This window comes from Euleptes europaea, chromosome 11, assembly GCF_029931775.1.
Source record: "Euleptes europaea isolate rEulEur1 chromosome 11, rEulEur1.hap1, whole genome shotgun sequence".
Lineage (NCBI taxonomy): Eukaryota > Metazoa > Chordata > Lepidosauria > Squamata > Sphaerodactylidae > Euleptes > Euleptes europaea.
The window spans coordinates 14,102,297-14,127,197 of record NC_079322.1 but is presented as its reverse complement, the minus strand read 5'-3'; the positions used below and the strand labels follow the sequence as shown (position 1 = coordinate 14,127,197).

The 24,901-nt window shown below is 45.9% G+C and overlaps 1 protein-coding gene across 1 annotated transcript in view; it reads left to right on the top strand.

Moving 5' to 3' along the window:
• Positions 1-24,901, top strand: part of ADCY1 (adenylate cyclase 1) — a 227,356-nt gene that overhangs the window by 168,746 nt on the left and 33,709 nt on the right. Inside the window, exons 7-9 of the mRNA XM_056857493.1 lie at positions 686-827; positions 17,254-17,409; positions 22,190-22,384. Coding sequence (XP_056713471.1) covers positions 686-827; positions 17,254-17,409; positions 22,190-22,384 — 493 coding nt within the window. The remainder of the gene's footprint in view (positions 1-685; positions 828-17,253; positions 17,410-22,189; positions 22,385-24,901) is intronic.

Sequence of the window (24,901 nt, the reverse complement as noted above, 5' to 3'; positions counted from 1 at the left end):
CTCCATTCCCTTGTTCTCCAGGCACTTCAACAGTAGGACATGGTCAACTATGTTAAAGGCAACCAAGAGATTAAGCAACACTAAAGGCATTCTGTCAGTCTTCAAATGGAATTTGTCCACCAAAACAATCACAGCTGTCTCTATCCTAGCACATGGAGCCAGATTGAAAAGGGTTGGTTTTAAAGTATTCAGAATACTGTTGTAGGTCCAGGTGTTAGAATTAGCACTGGAGTTTAATGAGAGGGAATATAGGGTGTTGTTTTTTTGCACAGGCCTTTTATGCATGGCTGTTTCCTCGCGGTCACCCCTCCAACGACTTCAGGTCTTTGTTCTGATTATGCATGCCATCTCCGACCATCAGAAGTCACCTCGCTCTCCCCCTACATTTCCCTGTTTTTTGCCTCGTTTTCAAATTTGAGATAAAACAGGTCCCTTAAAACGTGGGGAAAACGCGGGGGAATCACAGGGGGAGAGTGAGGCAACCCCTGACAGTCGGAAACGGCATGCATAATCAAAGCAAAGACCCAAAGTCATCAGAGGGGTGACCGCGAGGGAAACAGCCACCCACAGTTATAAGTTCTGGGGAGATGGATTCTTCTTTACGCTTTCCACATCTTCGTAGCTTGTAATGTACCATGGCATTAAAAACCTTTCCTGTTTCTGTTTATTCCTCCTGCCTCCTCAGGAAGGTGCATATAACAAAGACCACCTTAGAGTGCCTAAATGGTGACTATGAGGTAGAACCAGGGTATGGCTATGAAAGGAACAGTTTCTTGAAGAAGCATAACATTGAAACCTTTTTCATTGTGCCATCTCATCGGAGGAAGGTAGGTTTTTGTTTCATTTTTGTTTTTTTTTTGGTCTGGAATCACATTAGAGCTTACTGACTGAATACTTAACACAGGGGATCCTCAGTGTGGTGCCTGTGGGTGCCAGATGACAATACTGCCCTTGACACTTGCTGAGTTTTTCAGAAAGTAGGCGGGGCCATTGTAAGGTAGGGCTTGATATTGGCCACCCTCATTCCAATGAAAGAGTTTTCTGCTGGAGGATCGGGAGGACTCGTAAGCAGTTGGGCTTCCCTTAGTCAGTGTGTGGTTCCATTCCCCCTTCGGGCTTTCCTTCTTCCCAGGAGGTGTGAGGAGAGGGGTATTCCATGTGGCTTCACCAATCCTTCTCAAAACTCTAAAGGCCCATAAAAGGTTGGGGACTTGACATATAGTGATGGAGATGGTTCAGAATGGGGAGAAGTCCACAATAGGGGAGCCATTTGTGGTGAAGTTGTTAGAAAGTGGGACTTGGAATTTGGGAGACCTGGATTCAGACACCCAATTGGCCATGAACCTCAATGGTTGACCTTGCTCCAATCACAGGATTCTTGTAAAGATAAAATGGAGGAGGGAAGAAGCCTTCATATGACCCTAACAGAGAAAGGGCAATATGAAAATGGATGGATAGTCAGGGAAAGGGCTTGTTAATTGGTGAGTGTGTCCCTCCCCTGCATTTATGGACTCAGCCCACAATTCAAAAGATGTTTGGAGCATGATGGGTAGCCGTGTTAGTCTGTCAAGAGCTGTCGAAAAGAGCAAGGATGGTTTCACACATGCTGAATAATGCACTTTCAATCCACTTTCAATGCACTTTGCAGATGGATTTTACTGTGTGAAACGGCCAAATCCACTTGCAAACTATTGTTAAAGTGCATTGAAAGTGGAATGAAAGTGCATTATTCAACATGTGTGAAATCGCCCCAAGAGTCCAGTAGCACCTTAAAGACGAACAAAATTTCTGGCAGGGTATGAGCTTTCGGGAGCCACAGCTCACTCCATCAGATACAGCAAATAGTTTTCACTGATGTTCAGTATAATAATATAAGAATAGCCCTGCTGGATCAGACCAGTGGTTAGGGTTGCCAACCTCCAGGTAGTAGCTGGAGATCTCTTGCTATTACAACTGATCTCCAACCAATAGAGATCAGGTCATCTGGAGAAAATGGCTGCTTTGGCAATTGGACTCTATGTCCTTGGAGCCCCTCCCCAAACCCCACCGTCCTCAGGCTCCGCCCCAAAAAACGCCAGGTATTTCCCAACCCAGAGCTGGCACCCCTACCAGTGGTCCATCTGAGTAGCATTCTGTTTCTCACAATGGCCAACCAGCAGCCCTGGATGGCCAACAACCAGAGCAAAGAGACCAAGACCTTCCCCGATGTAGCCACTTAGCACTAGATTACTGCCTTTGAATTTGGAGGTTCCATCCTAAGCAGTCTTCTTCGTATGGGGAGCATTGACAGGCAACAGCAGAGAGTTGTAGGCCTCATCCTTGAGGCGTCTATGCTTCACTGCATGCTCACAAGTGTCCGTTACAGCTTGGGTTCATGAGTAGGATTGCCAACCTCCAGGCGGTGACTGGAGATCTCCCGCTGTCACAACAGATCTCCAGAGATCAGTTCACCTAGAGAAAACGGCCACTTTGGACAATGGACTGCATGGCATTATACCTCGTGCTTTCACCTTAGCAAGACAAAATGCATTCCCTACACAGCTTTTTAAAAATCCCTTTCAGTGACCGCCTATGTGACTGCGGAGCTGGTGAAATTGAAACCCTAGGGCACCTATTCCTTTTTTGCAAAAACTGGAATAAGGAGAGAACTAAGTGGATCACACCCATTCTAACAAAGTAGAATCTTCCTTTGGAATGCTGGATCGTACTTTTTCTCTTATCAAACCTAGTGGTAGACACTGAGAAAATTTATCAGGTGGCAAAATATTTAACTCAAGTAATAGCTCTAAAACTGTCCCGCTAAATGATACAGGTATTCGGCTCCAAGAGATATTGCTGAACTTGTATAATTTTATAGTATGTTTTAATGTATTTTATGTATTTTAGGTATTTTATATGTTTATATGTATTTGCTTATGACATTGTTAATGAGCAATAAACCAAACTAATAATTATAATAATAATACCTCATTGAAGTCCTTCCCCTCCTGAAACCCTGCCCTCCCCAGACTTCACCCCCAAAATCTCCAGTTATTTCCCAACCTGGAGCGACAACCCTTTACCAGAGAATGGTACTGCCTAATGCCTTCTGATTCAGTGGAAGATCCGAGGCTTTCTCGGTACTCTAAGGAAAATTGAAAAAAAACTACGCTTCAATTAATTATGTGGAATAACTAGCACTTGCTTGCCCATCTCAGATAACACTCTAAAACAACAAAGCAGGTCATGTGCATTTTTAAGCTATTGTATGTTCCTAAATGATATGACCTGAATCGAGTGGGAAAACTCTGCTTGCACTGCAAGACCACATTCAAGTACAGATAGTCTCTTTCTTTTCCTTGTGATCTGCTAGAGAATGGGAACATTTGAATATTAAAGTTTTATGGGGCTTTTTTCCTCCCAATAAAGAATGTTGCAAATATGGCACCGGAGTCTAGCGTTCATTCATCTTTTTTCCTACAAGCATTGTAGGGCACCAGCTTTGAGAAGTTCTTCTGTGAAAGCTTTATGGAAATTAATGGAAGCAATTGTAGTCAGCATAGTGTAGTGGTTAAGAACGATGATTTGGAGCAGTGGACTCTAATCTGAAGAACCGGGTTTGATTCCCCACTCCTCCACATGAGTGGCGGACACTAATCTGGTGAACCGGGTTGGTTTCCCCACTCCTCCACATGAAGCCAGCTGGGTGATCTTGGGCTAGTCACAGCTCTCTTAAAGCTCTCTCAGTCCCACCTACCTCACAGGTGCCTGTTTTGGGGAGAGGAAGAGAAGGTGATTGTAAGCTGGTTTGATTCTCCCTTAAGTGGTAGAGAAAGTCAGCATATAAAAACCAACTCTTCTTCTAATGCTTGCTTTTGCTCTATTCCTGTTTATTTTAATGTGCCTTGTGCAGACAAGAGGCTATAGTTCAGTGGCAGAGCACCTGTTTTGTATGCAGAAGGTCCCGGTTTCAGTCCCCCGGTATCTCCAGTTAAAAAGATCAGGTAACGGGGGACTTGATAGACCTCCACCTGAGACCCTGGAGAACTGCTGCCTGTCAGAACAGGCGATTCTGTCCTGGGTACACCAATGGTCTGTCTCAGTGTAAGACAGCCTCATGGATTCTCTCTTCCTGGCAAGGGTGTGCCTATAAACATTCCCTCTACATGGTAAAAAATGCAAAAGTGTATTTGTAAATTTCGGCATGTAGGCATTATCTCTCTCGTTTCTTGCAGCCCGTTCTGATAACAATGCCTATTTTTAAGAACAGGGAACGTAAACAAGGGAGAAAAATAGCACCGAGGATGATTTGTCGCCTCCAGCAATAAAGCGCAATGGTCTCATTAATGATTGAACTGCCGTAGTCTGGGAGAAGTGACCACGTGAGCAGCAGCAAGCAGGCTTAGCTATCTAGGTCAGGTTAACAGGCGGGAGGTAAAAGTCTGCCTCGTAATGCACAACGTGTCAGTTCATTCTGCTTGAAGAGTGAGTGTTATAGAATGTCAAGACAAGCATCTCCTAGGCTGGCTGACCAAGTTGCGGACGGACCAGCACGGGGAAGGGGTAGAGCCCCACACATCTGGGATTGGGACAGTGGAAATATTGCAAGGGGTAATGGTTAATGAGCGGACAGCTTGAAATAGAGCTTTTACAGCAGTTGCCCTGCGGATAGATACAACAAGATCTCTGAGAAGGTGACTGATGCACCTCCCTCTTATGCCCCTGTAAGAAATGCAAGGTGATTCTTTAAGTAGCAGTTATTCCGGAAATGCTTCCTAGCTGTACGGATGCTGCTTTACTTCCAGGGCTAATTATTGTGTATTGTTCATTTTAGATATTTGCTGGGATTTGAGGTAACTGTTTCTAATATTCTTTTTAATAAAAATCCTATTTTGAAGAAAAGAGTCAGGATACACATACACAAAGATACCCTCCCCCACTCTTGGCCCCACATAAAACTGCTGCTCGTTGCTGCATGTTGAAGTCAGATTTGTCACACCTCCACAATGACTGATATGTGGCAAGCCACACATGCCCCTCCCTTCGCCCAGCCTCTTGCAAGACATCAGAAGTAGGATGTGCATATCGATATGGTAAAATTAAAAAAAAAACCCTACGAAAAATACCTTTTCAGCATATGGGGGTATTTTTATAGCATCATTAAAACAGGCAGCAATAAAGGTAGCCAAATAAGTGGCTCCCAAATAATGCAGATTTTTTTCAGTATTTTTCAGGCCGCTTTGGCCTCGCCGCCATTTCTCCCCCTCCTCTCTTCTGTCTTCCCACTTACTTACCTGCTGCCATGTGGAGTCGATGGAGGCCACTTGCAGTGAGAATCAGAAGGCTCCTGCTTTCCTCTCCTTGCTGCGATCTGGTGATCTATGAGATCCGCCTCCATGGAAGCTATCAGATCGGTGGGGTGGATCTGACTGTAATCCAGCCTGCGCTATTTCTTTGGACTCTGGAGAAGTGGTGGGGGCTGGATTGCAGTGAGATCCACCCCGCCAGGCTTCTATGACAGATTCAGGGTGTTTTTTCAGTATTTTTCGGGTTGGGGTTTATCAAACTTGAAAATTTCTGGGAAATCCGGGTTTTTTGGATTTTTTGAAATTTTTCAGGTTTGATAAACCCAAACCCGGAAAATACCGGGTGGTTTTTTTGTTTTGTTTTTGTTTTTGCACAGCCCTAATCAGGAGTCATCCTGGGTAGGGCAGCAGCAGTGCCACATTTGCCATCTTGCCTCTGCCTCCTGATTGGTGCTGTCCACCTGATTCTGTAGGGTCACAAAGGAAGGTGCTACCAGTTTGGTCACCAAATCAGGCAACAATATCTCCCCCTTCCTCCAGAGCAGTCACCAGTTAGGGTAGACAAACTCCCAGTCCTGGACATGTCTGAGGACTACATTTCATTAGCAGTCATGTATTCCAATCCCATGTTTGCTACAGTAATGTTATTGCAAGAGTATGTGGCATTTGTGGCATTGACAGAATTAGGCATGAGTAATGCTTATCAACAGCTGCTCATATTAGATGAAGATTCTAAGCAGTGTCTTATGATCAACACACACAAAAAAACTATGTAAATACTATTTTGGAGAGCCCCCTGCATCCTCTCTCTTTCAAAGGAGCATGGAGAGATTTGTTCAAAAAATTCTTTGTGCCGTGGAACAGCTAGATTTGAGTCCAGTAGCACCTTAGAGATCAACAAGATTTTGGGGGTACAAGCTTTCTTCGAGAGTCAAAGCTCCCTTCATCAGGTACAGCAGCATACCTTGATGACTTATTAATAAGCAGAGCCATAAAACGTGAACAATTGCAAAATGTGATTTGAGGATTCAAACAGGCAGAAAGAGGCATGGTTGTGATTAAGGAGTAGGGCATGGAGTAGGGGTCACTGGGGGTGTGGGGGGGAGGTAGTTGTAAAATTCCTGCATTGTTCAGGGGGTTGGACAAGATGATCCCTTCCAACACTATGATTCTATGATTCTAAGCAAGCCCTTTTTTCTGAGACCAGAAGTGCCTTGTGTGTATGTGTGTAAGTGCTGTCAAATTGCGGCCGACTGGCTGAGAACTACCACCTCCTGTTTCCTCATACATAGCCCATTGGTATAATCTAAGGTCTAATGGGGAGAGGGGGTTGATCATGGCCAGCAGTAGTTTCTGGTGGACCGGCTGGCACCTGTTGATACCTGGGATTATTGCTCAGAATGCTGGGATAAGTGGGGAGGGGTTGTGGCTCAGAGGTAGAGCATCCGCTTGGCATACAGAAGGTCCCAGGATCAATCCCCAGCATCTCCAGTTAAAGGGACTAGGCAAGTAGGTGATGTGAAAGACCTCTGCCTGAGACCCCAGAGAGCCGCTGCTGGTTTGAGTAGACAATACTGACTTTGATGGACCAAGGATCTGATTCGGTATAAGGCAGCTTCATATGTTCATGTGTGTGACTTCAGTTTTATCCCACAAGATGCTCCCATGTCCTTAAAGCAAGGTCGGTTATCACTAATTACTTATGCCTTAAGAAAGCCTGAAGATTTGCTTTTGCTTTATCACTTTAACACACACCGGTGGACCGTAAAGACACTAGCTTATTTATTTTTTTAAGTAAATTGTAAGATGGAAGCCCATTCCATCCTAAACACTGAAGTTTAGGATGTGGGCCAAATACCCCTAATCCCAGAGGAGCCTTGAAGCAACTTTTTTTTTAATGAGTGAAATTTTCAACAAAATCAATGGAGTTTAAGAATTTATTAAAATAAGGCTATTTTAGTGATAGAATCATAAGCCAATGGGTTGAAGTACTTAATATTGACCTTAGAATATGCTCTAATACCCATTTAATATGGATTCAAAATTTCCCTGTAACTGGTCAAATTTCAATATTTTCTTGGGGGCTTGCAGCGCCCAAGCCCCCAGCTGTATGGGCTCGCTGATTTCGCCAGAATCTATTCATAGCCTACATTTGGGCAGCTGGATCCTCAAATCCTTCCTCTGTGCACGGCTTAATAGTTCTGTAGCTCAGCCCTTAGGCTAGAGCCAATCAGAACCATAAAAAGACATCTGAATTCTCAATTCAGGCTGCACTCGACTCACTTGTAAATTTTAACACCAAAAATCAGACTTTCACCTCTTTATCCTACGAGCCCCCTCTAATGACCTTCTAACCAATACATCTGCCATAGAACAACCCCACTGAAGAAGATAACAGTGGTTTGCCAGACCTCGTTACTGGTGGGAAGGGGCTCATTGTATAGCCCATTTTCAAGGACTCTGCCCACCACCCTGTTGGCCATTTGGGCCTCAAGGTCCTTGCAAGGGCAGCAAGGCCCTTCAGACCTTGTTGGATGTTTCCCTATTGTTGCTGGTTGCAAAGGGGGCCCCATAACAGTTCAAGCTTCAGGGTCCCAAAAATGTAGGTCCGCCACGGGCTGAGGGTGAGTCCATTGCAACTTTGGATTTACAAGAAACGCCTGCCCCACGCAGAGGGGAACCACTGCAACCGCCTGTCGCCGTGCGGCGTAAAAACAAACAGCCGCTTCTCCATCCTTGTGTCAGTGATTGATTTATGGAAGTGACAGATGCTCCTGTACAACTTGGCTAACAGCATTAGATCTCTGGTATGCATCAATCGAGTGTCCGCAAAGCTGGCAGGGGAAAACGCTTCACGAATTCTACCGGTATATCGACTGGCTTTTCCGCTGGGCCTGCAGATCAGTCATTGTGTCACTTACTGGCTCATTCCAGCATAGTGAGGCTTTTCAGGGCCACTGTGCACTTGCATACTGATTGCCAGATGGTCACACGTTTCCTTAACGCTTTGTTTTGATCAAAGCCAGTTCCAGGTTTATTAGGGTCGCCAACCTCCAGGTGGAACCTGGAGATCTCTCGCTATTACAGTTGACCTCCAGACAAGCAAGAGCAGTCCACCTGGAGATAGGGTTACCAACCTCCAGGTGGTAGCTGGGGATCTCCCTCTGTTTCAACTGATCTCCAGGTGATAGAAATCAGTTCCCCTGGAGAAAATGGCTGCTTTGGCAATTGGACTCTATGGCACTGAAGTCCCTCCTCTCTAAATCCTGAAACCTGGAGATCTCTCGCTATTACAGTTGACCTCCAGACAAGCAAGAGCAGTCCATCTGGAGATAGGGTTACCAGCCTCCAGGTGGTGGCTGGAGATCTCCCGCTGTTACAACTGATCTCCAGGTGACAGAAATCAGTTCTCCTGGAGAAAATGGCTGCTTTGGCAATTGGACTCTATGGCACTGAAGACCCTCCCCTCTCCAAACCCTGCCCTCTTCAGGCTCCACCCCAAAATCTCCAGGTATTTCCCAACTCATATCTGGCAACCCTACCTGGAGAAAATGGCTTCTTTGGAGGGTGGACTGTATGGTATTATACCCTGCTGAGGCTCCTCCCCTCCCCAAACCCCACCCTCCCCAGGCTCCACCCCCAAAATCTCCAACCCAGAGCTGGCAACCCTACCCCTTGTGCCCCCACCAGGTCCTCCTCAGGTCTCCCACTCACCCACAGGCCCCTGATCTGGCTGTGCATTCCTCCCCCCCCACCTTCCTACTACCTGTACCACCTTCATGCCTTTCCCCCAACAGCACACTTGCTGTGAGCCTGCTGAGGCTCTCAAGAGTGCCATGGCTGTGCATTGCCCGCATGCACTTCCCCCTTAGGGTTGCCAACCTCCAGATATTGTAGCAAACAAACGTTAGCGTGCTGTATAGTTACTTGAGCAAACCCAAACCAGCAACGTGTTGCAAAGACAATGAATAATTCAAAATTAAATACTTGTAATAGTGTTATTCAAACTATCATATACACTATATACAATGAACTTGGTTTACAAACTGAACTGTATATACCAAAGAACACAAAATTAAACTACAGAACATAGGTACAATGTCCATTTTTTGCAGTCCTTTTAGCTGTATAGAACGTCTTGTCATTCAAGAGGTAAGAAGGTCAGTTCTTCATTTAAACAGAAGCCCGGTTGTCTTTCTGTTTCGGCTTAACAAAAAAGCCTTCCTCAGCGGCCACTACAAAAATACAGCAATATACACAATGCAAAATGGTCTATAAATAACAGGAATCAAAAGTAAGCATTATAGGAATAAACAAACAATTGATACTTACACGCGAGCTGTTACTAACTGGCTTTCGCGTTGGCAAAGTAGCCCTGAGTACGGAGAGCATTTAAAGAGTCTAGTCACCTGATACAAGGAGACCATGTGAGCAGAATGTTTTAAAGTGACAGAACCATATAGTGTAAGTGATGTACTTGCTCATAGGTAACATGCTAGATCTAGCGATGTGTTTAGTCCTTTAGGATGTAAGGAATCGAACATATGTATGTACTTAAATTCTCCGTAAACACTGGCACCTGGTGCAACATCTACCCGGTTGCCAAGTACCTCCACGGATTGCATACAAACGCACCAGGTCTTTTAGAGACATACTAATAAATCCAATATCACGCCCTATGTCCTCATCCAATTTGCCTGCAGGTAATTTCAAATGTGGCTCTTGTCAGAGCTGCAAATACATGCTGACAGTTCGTGAAATCACGAACCCAGTAACGGGTCGCATATTCAAAATTGATAGTTTTAATAATTGTGACTCACGGCACCTTATTTATGTGATCAGATGTGCATGTCCTCTCTGGTATATTGGACAAACCCAGAGACCTATAAAATACCGGATCAGTGAGCACAGGTCCAGAGTAAGAAATCACGTTCTGGAGGCTCCCCTTACCTCACATTTCCTGGAGAAAAACCACTCTGATGAGGAACTTTCTTTCTTTGTATTATGGCGTTATACTAACACTAAGAAATATGAGAAAACTGACATTGAATTGATACTTAGACGTCAAGAATCTAAGTACATACATATGTTCGATTCCTTACATCCTAAAGGACTAAACACATCGCTAGATCTAGCATGTTACCTATGAGCAAGTACATCACTTACACTATATGGTTCTGTCACTTTAAAACATTCTGCTCACATGGTCTCCTTGTATCAGGTGACTAGACTCTTTAAATGCTCTCCGTACTCAGGGCTACTTTGCCAACGCGAAAGCCAGTTAGTAACAGCTCGCGTGTAAGTATCAATTGTTTGTTTATTCCTATAATGCTTACTTTTGATTCCTGTTATTTATAGACCATTTTGCATTGTGTATATTGCTGTATTTTTGTAGTGGCCGCTGAGGAAGGCTTTTTTGTTAAGCCGAAACAGAAAGACAACCGGGCTTCTGTTTAAATGAAGAACTGACCTTCTTACCTCTTGAATGACAAGACGTTCTATACAGCTAAAAGGACTGCAAAAAATGGACATTGTACCTATGTTCTGTAGTTTAATTTTGTGTTCTTTGGTATATACAGTTCAGTTTGTAAACCAAGTTCATTGTATATAGTGTATATGATAGTTTGAATAACACTATTACAAGTATTTAATTTTGAATTATTCATTGTCTTTGCAACACGTTGCTGGTTTGGGTTTGCTCAACCTCCAGATATTAGCTGGAGATCTCCTGCTATTACACTGATCTCCAGCCAATAGGGATCAGTTCCCGTGGAGAAAATGGCCTCTTTGGCAATTGGACTCCATGGCATTGAAGTCCCTTTCCTCCACAAACCCCGCCTTCCTGAGGCTCCACCCCCGAAACCACCTTCTGCTGGCAAAGAGGAACCTGGCAACCCTATTCCCCCTCCATGCTTGGAAACTGGAAGCATGGGCCCTGGAGCGCTTGCAAGCAAACCGGCAGGGAAGGGCACATGGACCGGTGACAGGAGAGAGGCATGGTGGATCAGCAGCAGTGGGCCCCGGCAGAAAACCTGGGCCCTGGCAGCTGCCCCACTTCACTGTATGCTGACGCCAGCCCTGGTTTTGATGATTCCTTTGCTCTTGGGCACAGAACATAAGAAAAAGAAGACTTGGCTTTTACACCTTGCTTTTCTCTACCTTTAAGGAGTCTCAAAGCAGTTTACAATCACAATCCTTTCCTATCCCCACAACAAGCACCTTCATATGGAGGGGTGGGGGATGGAACCTGGTTCTCCAAATTAGAGTCTGCCACTCATGTGGAAGAGTGGGGGTTTGAACCTGGTTCTCCGGATTAGAGTCTGCCGCTCATGTGGAGGAGTGAGAGTTCGAACCTGATTCTCCAGATGAGCGTCTGCTGCTCATGTGGAGGAGTGGGGGATCAAACCCGGTTCTCCAGATTAGAGTCCGCTGCTCTTAACCACTATACCACGTTGGCTCTCAAAAGGGAAAGACCGCACCCCAATCAGAAGACTCTCATGGCACCGGAATGGGGCAGAAGCAAATGAATTGTTTTTCCATAGTCTTGACCACCATGCAAGAGCCTTTATTTGAACGCTGGGGTTGCTTGCTGGTTAAATATTATACTGTGCCCCTCCCCCATCTCAAAAAGCTAAAACATGGGCTCCAAGTTTGTATTATCTCTGTATTGTTCTTTTTGACATTAATATGAAGTGGCTTGAGCAAGACGTCAAGAATCAAAATCAATAATGAGAGGCAACAAATGGTCAGGGATGTGCTCCATTTCCAAGGTAAAACAGTCCCGTTCTGGATTTAAAGGAGGATTATGCACAGACTCCACTTTCGCAAAACCTGGTCTGACAGCCTGCTCCATCATTGCTACAGTCTCATTAAGTTGGGAGAGAAAGTAATAATGTAGGAAAGCTTTTTCGTGTACCATTTACACTTTTCGGCGAGGACAGATTTTAAAATATTCACACTTCTTAAAATCTTTTATTGAAGAGGCACAAAAGGCAGGGCATCATTATTATCCTTGCAGAAGTGCACAGTTGGGCTCTTAAACAACAAAAAATAGAAACCCCTTCAAAATTAGCCCTTCACAAGCCAATAGTCTTTTGTTTTTAGTTTATAAATGATCTGGCAGACGAACTAGGTTTGAATGGGCTTTAGGGAGGAGGTTCTAAATTGCAAGTTGTCAGTTCACTTTGTTATGGATCACCGGTTCTTGGGGTCATGGAAATGGGCATCCATAGGACAAACAATTTCCCTCTTTGTTCGTGGCGTCCATGGACTCAGGAGTCATTTATGCATGGGTACTTTCACTCACGTTCAGCCCCCATCTGTCTCAGTTGTTCCTTGGCGTTATGCATGAGTTTTCCCTCCATTATAGATGACCTCGCTGCCAGCACTCACAGATCCTGGACCTTCCCGTTCCTCTGTTAACCCAATTCTTCCCTTGGCCTGGGTGAAATCTCCATGCATAAGGCAAAGCATGGGACATGCAAGCTTAGTTTAGCTTACAGCCAATTGCAAAGCAGCGTGTCCAGAGGCGGGGATTCAAATACTTCCTGCTTCCTCAGAGCTCTTTCTGAACAGAAGAAAAGCTTTTTAAAACCAAGGCTTTGATTTCTCCCCCCCCCCTTCTTTTTAGATTGCTCCATTTTTTGTTTTTTGTTCTTAAAATGCTTTCGTATGCGGCTATTGGGTCTGGGGGGGGAGGGAACTTTTCTCTCACTACAGCCAATTATGAAGCAGCATTTAAAGGGGCGGGGACTTGATTTTAGTTTGGAGACTTCTGGTGCATAGACTCCCAACAGGAAAGTGTGGGTCCAGCGAGCAACAGACCTCAGGTAAAATTCCTATGCGTGAATCACCAGGGAAAATGGCAAGGAGAATCCTGTTTTGAATTCTTCACTTCTGTTCTGTCACGTTTGACAGAAGAGCATTGAAGTGAAGCTCCTGGGCTATAGATGGAACAAATCCTAATTGGGATGACTCTTAATGAATCTGCTCAGCTTACCTCTTTGATTTGTCATATAGATGGGGAAATTCTTTGGGGTACAGCTTCTTGCATCTGCATAGGAGGGAGAGAAGACATCGAGTAAAATGTTGACTTTATGTGCCATCCATAAATGTAAAAGGGTTTTCAGAGGTTGGTTTTAAAGTATCAGAATAATGCTGTAGTTCCAGGTGTTAGAATTAGCTCTGGAGTTTAATGAGAGGGAATATAGGGATTTTTTTTCCTCCAAAGGCCTTTTACAAAGGCTGTTTCCCTCACTGCAATCCCTCCCACGACTTCGGGTCTTTGTTTTGATTATGCATGTCGTTTCTGACCGCAGAAGTCCCCTCGCTTTTCCCTGCATTTTGCCTGCATTTTCAAATTTGAGATAAAACAGGTCCCTGGAAATGCAAGCAAAATGTGGGGAAGTGCAGGGGGAGAGCAAGGTGACCTCTGATGGTTGGAAACGGCATGCATAATCAACACAAAGACCAGAAGTCATTGGAGGGGTGACCACGAGTAAAACAGCCATGCACAAAAGACCAGAGTCTAGGCTTGGCAACCCTAATCATGCTAAACTGTGATAAAAAAAATCTGGCTAAGAAATGTTTAGGGGACATTTGGAAGCCCACACCTAGGCAAGATTTGAGAACAACGGGTAAACGTGATTGTAAGTACAAATGGCGAGCAGTTGATGTCAGCTTTTGATCAAAAAGGCCAGCCTTAATTGATAGGGGATTTGTTCAGAATTCCTTGGCAGCAGCTGCATTGGAGGCTGTGGCCTCTCTCTCATCACTGTCACCCTGTTGTGTCATCTGACATAAACAGATGTGGCTTTCAACACCTGCCATTTGCATTCTGGTCATTACCCAAACGGCTGGAAAGTTAAACAGATTTTGTAACGTGTACATTATTAAAAAAGTGTTAAAATCATTACCTTTGGCTCTGAAGGACAGGCCCTTGGATTGTGTGAACGAGTCTAGTGTTAGTAGCTCTATGGCTATTGCGCTAGAACTGAGAAGCCGAAATTCCCATTTAGGATGCATTTCTTGAGAGAGATGTTTTTTTCTACTGGAAGGGAGGAAATAAGAAAAAAATGTCTACATTTCTTCAGGATAATTGGGGAAACAACCCTTTGGTGTGTGTGGGGGGGTGATTGTAAATATGAATCAATGCCCAGTTCACATGAGACATCCTCTACAAGAGAGGGTCACCATCCTCCACTGCCCGGTCCTCCTCACCCAACCTCCATTGCCCGGTCCTCCTCACCCAACCTCTACCTTAGGACTGATGTGAACTGGCCTAGATCTGAATGTATTAACTAGTGGGTGGGTGGGAGGATGAAGAGACATCAACTGTGGGGTCTCTTGAGCAATTTAAATCATTAAGAGAGGGATACTTACCTTCTGATAAGGACCACTTTTCCAAAGTGTTAGCACATCTTTTATTGGCAAACGATAAAAGTTAGCACAGGGGTTGAACTAATTTGTTATGAGATATGGCATAAATGTCACTTGGTTGGGCCGAACCAAGCCTTGCCAGCCCAGTATGGGATTGGGGGAAGTGGCTGGCTTGGCTGGCTCGCGGGCTGGGTAAGAGCTCTTAAGGGGCCGGATCTGGCCCGTGGGCCGTATGTTTGACATCCCTAAGTTAGAAAGACAAACAGTAGTCAGTGGAGAAACTTTTCATGGGGTGGAAACAAATCAGGACCAGAGGCTTATTTTTTAAATTACTGTGAGAATGTATATGAGGGACTAAGGGCTGGACACAGTTCCCTTCCCCGCATACTCAGCCACACCCAGCCACACCCCATTGAAGCGACAAGCCTAGAGGGGACAGGGCATGATTCTCATGCATACCTTTCAGCCACTATGAAGAAGACACATGAAGCCAGATGGGCTGATCACAGTTCTCTCCTATCTCTCTCAGCCCCACCTACCTCACAGGGTGTCTGTTGTGGGGAGGGGAAGGGAAGGTGATTGTAAGCCGGTTTGATTCTTCCTTAAGTGGTAAAGAAAGTTGGCATATAAACACCAGCTCTTCTTTTTTATATGCCGACTTTCTCTACCACTTAAGGGAGAATCAAACGGGCTTACAATCGCTTACAATTCCCCTCCCCACAACAGACACCCTGTGAGGTAGGTGGGGCTGAGAGAGCTCGAAGAGAACTGTGACTAGCCAAAGGTCACCCAGCAGGCTTCATGTGTAGGAGTGGGGAAACCAACCCGGTTCACCAGATTACTGTCTGCCTCTCATGTGGAGGAGTGGGGAATCACACCCGGTTCTCCAGATTTGAGTCCACCGCTCCAAACCAGCGCTCTTAACCACTACACCATGCTGGTGCCAGGGGGTCTCAAAAGAGCCCCAGAGAGTTGGGGTTCCACTCCTTCCAGCATTTTTTGTAGTAGGATATCCCCTTTCCTGATTTGGGGAAACACCCAGGGAAGCTAGCAGAGCCCAGGGGAGGAAGCAGAGCACACAACTCTCTGGTGCTCCGTGTACTCCATTGTCACCAGGCTCCTCTGCAGACCCCTGGCTCAGTCTCTCGAGCTGCTTTTCAAGTCCTGGTTAGGTGAGCCACAATAAATGTATGTGTCAAAGTCTATTCAGTATACCCAGTACAAATATGCAAACTCAAGTTTGCCAAATGTCTCTTTGAATGAGTCCCTTTCCTGTGCTGTGCTTCACTCTCTGCAAACAGGAAACAGCTGCTTTCTGTCTTGCTTTCTATGAGTTCCACCTGTTTTCATGTGTGTTTTGGCATAGTGGAAATGTTGCTGAGCCAGGCAGGTAGCTCGCGGGTTGCTCTGGTCTGTTGGCACCCCTGGTGGAAGCCATTTCAAGATTGAACCTAACAGGTTGCAGGAAGCTTCCAGGACCGATTCGAAATGCATGGTTGGTTGACTGCTGTAAGGGCAACTAAGTACTTTGTTGACTGTGTCCCTTGCTAATATATGAGTCATAACAGACATATGTGTCAAAGTGTATGCAGTAAACCCAGTACATCTGGAGTATCAGGGTATCTGAAAGAGTAAGCTGTGACTCACGAAAGTTCATACCCTGCCAGAAGTTTTGTTAGTCTTTCAGGTGCTTCTGGACTCTTGCTCTTTTCTACTGCTACAAACAGACTAACATGGCTACCCATCGTGATCTAACAGACATATAGTCATATTGACAGATTTTCATAAGCTATGCCTTTGTTGTTGTTGTTGTTATGGCCTCGGACAAAAAAAACACCTTTATCTCTCTCATGCACACACACACACAATATTCCCATACAATCTTAAATTGCAAAAAACACTCTAAGAGTATATAAGGGGGTTTACATCTCCTAGTACCCTGATCTGAATGGCCCAGGCTGGCTTGATTTCACTAGTCTTGGAAGCTAAGCATGGTCAGCCTTGGTTAGTAGTGGGATTGGAGACCAGCGAGGAAGTCCAGGGTTGATATGCAGAGGCAGGCAATGGACTGTTCATCTCCTGCCTTGAAAACTCTACAGGGTCACCATAAGTCAGTTGTGACTTGACAGCACTTTCCATCACCAGTACCTCATAATAAACAAAGTAGAGGCCGCTGATGAATACTCGTGGGTGGTCTAAAAATTGGGGAGAGATTCTAGGATCAGCTTTGGTTTCTGGTACCCTTGAGCCAAACACCGTCTCTCAGCTGAACCTCCATCACTAGGTCATTGTGTGGATAAAATGGCTAACCCCCATCTATGCCATCAGAAGCTGTTGGGAGGAAGGAAAGGATGAAAATGCAATAGTCAAAAGGGGTTTACAGAAAAGGAACTTCCTCATGGACTGTACCCCTATTGCACACATACTTATGGAAGCATTATACTTCTGAAATATTTGGTGGTGTACCCATCATTTGCTTTTTTTATACATTAATCCTGCCCCAGGTTTATTCTGACAGTAATGTATCATGTACAGCGATGTGTATCTATAATAATAAAAATATGGTTCTATCTCTTATATATCCTTACAGATATTTCCAGGGCTTATTCTCTCTGACATAAAGCCTGCCAAAAGAATGAAGTTCAAGACTGTCTGTTACCTGCTGGTCCAACTCATGCATTGCCGTAAAATGTTTAAAGCCGAGATACCTTTCTCCAACGTCATGACCTGCGAAGATGACGACAAGGTAGCGTATCTTTAATTTGGCACTTGAATACTAAGCTCTCGCTTCCTTCACCGCCGACCTCAGGGCAAAGAGTGTCGAGGCACAAACTAAGCCTTCAGTGGTCATATCTGAAAAGAGAAGGATCTGCTTCGGTGCTCGTTGCATGTTGGAGGGACAAAACTGGGGACTGACTAGTCTGTTCCACCATTAGGAGTGTGGCCAGTGAAGGCCTCTGACCAACAGGGAGAAATAGCATGCAGGGTGCTGGGAGGGGTAGAAAGTGGGAGAGTGTCCTTGCAGCACATGACAGTACTGGAGTCACCTGCCTCAGGGACTGAAGCAAAATATGCACAGAGGCTCTTATTTCAGGAAAACAGTAGAAACATTAATCTGCTGGAGAGGCACATGGCACAGCCCAGAAGGAAAGCATGCTTCAGGGCCTGCCATCAATTGATGTGCGCTTTCCTTCTCAGTCCTAACCCATACTCTGCATTTCTGTGCCACTAAAGTGCTGGGAAAGACTTCTATAGTTTCCCCCTCTCAATGGAATTTGGTTCCTTCCTCTAAGATAACAGATTTTTGGAAGAATGCAAATGGTAAAGAAGATTTCCTGCCTCTGCTAAATGTCACCTGCCACAAAGTAAAGGTGACAGTCTTGTTCTCTTGTTCCATAACAACCACACAGAGTCTTTGGTCTTGGCGTGGCAAGGTTGTAAAACACTCAAGCAGTTTCTTTCCAGGGTGTGGTATAAAGGAATCCAGAGCTGAAAGATACCCACCGTTGCCTGTTTGTACATGTCATCCCCACAAAGTCCGGCATGAAGTCCAGCAGAAAAATGCCTGTGGACAGAATATGTGCCTTTTGCACCTGCTGTAGCATTTCTTTGTGCCGATTAGATGGAGCCAAGAAGCTGGTGCGAAAGTCGAAATCCAAAAGCAAATTTTGAATGGTCCGTAAAGTAGTCTGAGATGGCATTTGGTGATTCAAGGGGGCAGAGTCTCTTTATTAGTTTTTTGACATAGTTCTCCCCAAAGACCCATAAGCACCATTAATCAGGCCGTGAAATGAAACTAAACATGAACCCTAAGAAAAGTGTGATATTTTTTTTGCCACTAGGTGGTGATGTTACATGGCTTTGCTCCTTAGTTTTTCAGCTGTTCCACAAAAGAAAAACTACAACATTCCTTAGCATACATAGTTTTTTTATAAAGTTGCAATTTTGTCTCTTTCTTTTGTTGACAGGGAGTGTGTGAGGTAGGCCTGACGGGAACTGCTTAAACTGGAAACAGCCATCCCGTTTCATCTCCCAGGAGGTCTAATTGTGAATGCTTTTCTATGGAGAAGGGGGTGACCCCTTCGGGGGCTCATAAAACTGAACGCCCTGTCCCAAACTTAACCAAACTTCAGGGTTCATGCAAGGAGAGTCCCTTGCAGCCACCCTGAAAATTTGGTTACCTCTAAAAATGCCCCCAGAGCTCCTTAAAAAAATTCCTATAGAGAAAATCCTTGGGAAATCCGGCTATACCTATTAGGCTGATTTGGCAATAGGCTACCAGGCTTAGGCTTTATTCTCTATTTAAAATTCAGCCCCAAATAAACATGGAAAAAGCTGAAATGCCTTTTTTCGGGTTTGTTTTTGGGTCAGTAAATCTGATATGCACAGCCATGTCCCTTGCTGAGCAAGATCAGTACATTATCTGTGACAACCTCACGTTGTCCTGATTTCCATTCTTTGCACTGCTGATCATGTCGGCTCAAGCCTCCAGGTATGTTGTGGTCGTCGAAGTTATCTTTCCAGGGGCCCAGTTGCTCTACCTTGTAGCCCCACCCTTCAGCCCACAGATCACAAACAAAAAGTGGCCCAGGTGAAGAACAGAGCGATTCACGTCGGCTGCGCACATTAAGGAATAACCCAGCTTGGTGCCAGGGCAACGGCACACCTGGCGCCTCCCTCTCCCCCCCCCCCCCGTGCTTCTCAACACAAGGAGTGGGGCAAGAGAGAGGACCAATGCTTGCCTGCAAATGAGCAGGACCAAATTTAAATCAGGTTGTAAGGCTGCGGTTTGCCGATGTATTGCCTGTGAAGAGAAAAAAAGATCCGCCCAAGCGTGTATTATGGTCAGATCGAAGGTGGAGCTACCTCAGAAATGAACCCATAGCAATGCTTGCAGAGGGGGCACATTTGTGCTTTCGCTGGCTGTCCTGAGAGCCAGAATGGCAGCAGTTCCCAAAATGGGCAAGCAAGTACATCCAGGGATACATGCTGTGGAGCGACAGTCCTCACAACTCCCTGTTTTTGTCCACTGGGAGTTCAAAAGCTCTGTGGCTGTCCTGCATCACCCGTACTCCCCCTACTTCCTCGGTATTCCTGCCACCACTGCCTGTCATAACAGCCTCCTTGGCTGGAGGACTGTCACTCCAGCACTCTCTTTCACATACTCAGGCCGATCACGAGAGGTAGGGCACCTCTCGGCCGTCTTCTGGGTCACTGGGGGTGTGTGTGGGGGAGGTCGTTGTGAATTTCCTGCGTTGTGCAGGGGGTTGGACTAGATGACTCTGGTGGTCCCTTCCAACTCTATGTTTCTAGGTGTTTCACACAAAAGCCATTGCTGAGAATGTTCCAGATAGCTACTGAAATTCAGTCTGAAAGGCAGCCACTGTCTTTCCCCGTTTAGTCATTTGCTGTCAGAGATGATGGCACGCGACAGGAATGTGGGAAGAATGGCCTGAGGCTTATCAGTGCAAAGGGCTCCCTTCTGAGATCCTTTTTTTTCCTTTTTGGCAAGCCAGTATGCTTTTCAGGTAGCTTTCAAGCCGTCAGAGCTTTGTCTTGTTTGGTGGCAGGATAACGTTTACATGCCCGCTGTGACAAGCCTGGTGTGTTTTTTTCCCCCCTACTGAGGGGGATGCACGCAGCCTCCTAAGATTTTTGGGATCCAGGTTCATTTTCAACTAGAAACCTTCCCCTCAGTTTCCAGGCGTTGTGGGGGTAGCAAGCTTTGGGTTCGCTGCTGTGAGGTAGGTTTTGTGGTGCGCAAGGAGATTATGGAGATAGCTGAGGCTGGATTAAATATATGAACAACTAAGAAGATTTGTTTATTTGCAGGTTGGCTGCAAGGAACAGATTAGCAGCACAGGTCTCCATGGCAGGCAAAGGAGAAACTTGGCTGAGACGCATACGTTACAGCTTCAGAGGATAGTTAGAATTTTCTTTAATTCTTTCAGGCGGAAACAGGCTTTTGCTGACTAGCCACTAGGTTGGATCCTCTCATACACAGGATTCCTCTTACACCAGCCTGCCCTTTCCTAAGAGTCAGACTCAATGGTACCAGATCTGCTCATCCCCAGAGACAGGCCTAATGACTGGGGACTCTATTCTTTCCCAAAGATAGAGCTAAACCGCTCTGCCACACTACCAGGCAGAACTACCCTTCATTCCTTATTTTCAGGTCAGGCTGCACCTGGAGTATTGTGTGCACTTCTGGAGGCCTCACTTCAAAAAGGATGTGGACAGAATGGAGCAGGTGCAGAGGAGAGCAACAAGGATGATCAAGGCCTGAAGACCAAGCCCTATGAGGAAAGGCTGAGGGAGTTGGGAATGCTTAGTCTGGTGAAGAGAAGAGGAAGAGTTGGCTTTTCTATGCTGGCTTTCTCTACCACTTAAGGAAGAATCAAACCGGCTTACAGTCACCTTCCCTTCCCCTCCCCACAACAGAGACACCCTGTGAGGTAGGTGGGGCTGAGAGAGTGGGACTAGCCCAAAGTCACCCAGTTGGCTTCCTGTGTAGGAGTGGGGAAACAAATCCAGTTCACCAGATTAGCGTCCGCTGCTCATGTGGAGAAGTGAGGACTCAAACCCGGTTGTCCAGATCAGAGTCCACCACTCCAAACCACCACTCTTAACCGCTATGCCATGCTGGCTCCCAACCAGCTGGCTCCCAACCAGGAGGTTTAGGGGGAACATGATTGCTCTCTTGAAGTATTCGAAGGGCTGTCACTTAGAGGAGGGCAGGGAGCTGGTCCTGTCAGCAGCAGAGGATAGGACTGGCAATAATGGGTTTAAATTGCGGATGGATATTAGGGGGATTTTTTTTTTTTTACAGTAAGAGTTGTTTGACAGTGGAATCAGCTACTTGTGGAGGTGGTGAGCTCCCCCTCACTGGCAGTCTTTAAGCAGAGGCTGGACAAGCACTTGTCAGGGATGCTCTAGGCTGATGCTGAATTGAGCAGGGGGTTGGACTAGATGGCCTGTAGGGTCCCTTCCAGCTCTGTGATTCTATGATTCTGCCTGCTCTTTTTCCTGAGCCAGGCCTTAGATGTCCCTGCTCTCTCCCTGAGGCAGAACTCCCTCTTCTCCTGTGCTGCCACCAACATCTCATCCCCCTTCTCCTCTACGTGAACGGCGGACGCCAATCTGATGAACTGGATTTGTTTCCCCACTCTTCCACCAGCTGGGTGACCTTGGGCTAGTCACACTCTCTCAGCCTCACCTACTTCACAGGGTGACTTTTGTGGGGAAGGGAAGGGAAGGTGATTGTAAGCCGGTTTGATTTTTCCTTAAGTGGTAAAGAAAGTCGGCATATAAAAACCAACTTTCCTCCTCCTCCTCCGAGGTGATTAGATGCTGGAGCAGAACTCCTATGGGCTCATCTGAGCAGCTGATTTTCCCCTTCAGGGGCAGCACAGCCTCCTGTCCGTCGCACCCACCTTTCCCAATGCCATGCTTATGATGGTTAATGGCTATGGCGGTCAAGACAGAAGGAACTAATTCTCCTGTGCATTTGTTTGTTTCTGCCACAGAGGAGGGCATTAAGGACGGCCTCTGAAAAGCTCAGGAATCGTTCTTCTTTTTCTACAAACGTGGTCTACAGCACTCCCGGATCTCGAGTGAACCGATACATTGGCCGTTTAATCGAAGCCCGGCAAACGGAGTCGGAGATGGCAGACCTACATTTTTTTACCCTGAAGTATAAACAGATTGAGCGTGAGCAAAAGGTAAATTTTTTTTTTAAACTAACCTCATCAGTTATAGAAAAAGAGAAACTGCATCCTTTTCAGGTCCCCCCCCCCCACCTGAAGTTTGAATTACTTTCTCTGTACTCTAAATTGGGTTGCCACGTCTGGGTTGGAAAATGCCTGGAGGTTTTTGGGGCGGAGCCTGAGGAGGGTGGGGTTTGGAGAGGGGAGGGAGTTCAATGCCATAGAGTCCAATGGCCGAAGCGGCCAGTTTCTCCAGGGGAACTGATCTCTGTCACCTGGAGATCAGTTGTAATAGTGGGAAATCTCCAGCCACCACCTGGAGGTTAAGGAAAATAACAAGCACTGATGGCTACTGGAAACATCAATAAGACTTTTTATAATTCAGTCATAAAAATCAAACCTTATACAGTGAAACAAAAGCAAACAAAGTCCCGTAGTGAAAATAAAGTCCGCCAGGTGAGGTCTCCCGATCCGTTCACTGGGGCGGCACTAGCGGCATGCCGAGCCACGGATGAAACAGGTACCGCAGGCAAAGGTGGTTGCAGATCGATGTTGGCTATATGTAGCCGAAGAATTTCAAGCCAAAACGTGGTTTAAAGTATATTATAACAAAAATTAGAGCTGAATTGCCCTTTTCTTTGAGGAGAATTTCCTTTGAATATTTTAAGCCTTTGAATATTTTAAAATATTCAAAGGAAATTCTCCTCAAAGAAAAGGGCAATTCAGCTCTAATTTTTGTTATAATATACTTTAAACCACGTTTTGGCTTGAAATTCTTCGGCTACATATAGCCAACATCGATCTGCAACCACCTTTGCCTGCGGTACCTGTTTCATCCGCGGCTTGGCATGCCGCTAGTGCCGCCCCAGTGAACGGATCGGGAGACCTCACCCGGCGGAATTTATTTTCACTACGGGACTTTGTTTGCTTCTGTTTCACTGTATAAGGTTTGATTTTTATGACTGAATTATAAAAAGTCTTATTGGTGTTTCCAGTAGCCATCAGTGCTTGTTATTTTCCTTCAACTCTGTTATTATAGCACGAGGGACGATTTTTGAATTGTATAACCACCTGGAGGTTGGCAACCCTAACTCTAAATGAAGGTTCCAGTCTGCACAAGGTCTTCATCAAGACACAGTGTTCGATCCAGCCAGCTTTTCTGCTGATGGAAAGCCTTGGAGGGGTTCCCTTTTGATTGCTCAAAAAAGGCTGTGGTGGGAATCACGGGACCCTCCATGTGCAAAGGCAGGATGGGATGGATGGGGACTGTAATATGGAGGAAAACTGGTTTATTTTTATTTTATAAAATGTATATCCTGCTTTTCTGCCCTCACAAGGGCCAGCAAGGTGACTAACTAACAGCACGTTCCTGACTTCTGAGGACAAAAGTCCTCAGGAGGCCAGGAAGGGGCTGCGCCAGCTTTGGGGCCCCTCACGCCGGCGTCCGGGACTTACATCGCCACTGGCGGGGGAGACCCAGATGCCGGATTCCTGGTGCTGCTACGGCCACCCCAGGATGTCGATGGGGCCTTCCACTGGCGTCTCACTGGCGTAAAGGCCTGTTCCAGCGTTCCGGGGGCATAGGCAGCCTCCTGTCCCCTTTTGCCCCTGGTACGCCAGTGGGGAGAATAGCAAGGCTGTGCCTGCTTGTTATCAGGTGCAGCCTCGCTATTCTCAACAGGGCAAAAAGCCCCATTTTAAAAGAAAAAAGCCTTGGCTTTTTTCAAGCTTTTGGTGACAGTGGAATGGCTTAGGAGGAAATCTGTCCCCTTAAGGTGTTAGGGCAGAAAGTCAATTCCCTTTCCATGGTGCCTCAGTGGGGAAGAAAGGACAAATCTTCCTAATGCATTCTTCCCAAGTCAAATAAGTGCCAAACTTGTATCATTCCCAGATAATTTTGTGCCTCCTAAGTAATAATCAGAAAGACCTTTGGGAAATTCCTAGGTAGGAGGGGTTTGGGGCAATAGAGAAGAGCAGTGGAGAACAAATTCTCAGGAGCTTCCTGCGCAGATCCACAAGCAGAGCGGAGCTTGGACTTACTCTGTCTCCCCTACTATCGCAGCTCACTGAGCCCCCCCCCTCAATCTTGATCCTAGGGCTTAGTGGACCCTCATGAATACTGATGGAAATATGGGGGGGGGGGCTGCAGAATCAGCTGCAATTACCCCAGTCCTCCGACAGAAGTGTCCTTGTGTGATCATAAACAGATGGTAGGACACAAGTACAAGATTCCAAGAAAAGTTTCCCTCGTTGCAGGCAGGCATGAGCAGATTTCCTCCATCCTGTTCCTTGCCATTCTTGAAGTTCACTCCACTTTGGGGCCTTTTATGCGTGGCTGTTTCCCTCGTGTTGACCCCCCCCCCCAACTACTTCAGGGCTTTGTTTTGATTATGCATGCGTTTTCCAACCATCAGAGATCGCCTCACTATCCCTGTGCGTTTCCCCCCGGATATTTTTGAATGCTGTTTAGCCAGCATCCAGAAAACACAGAAAAAAATGTATGGAAATGCACGGGGAGAGCAAGGTGACCTC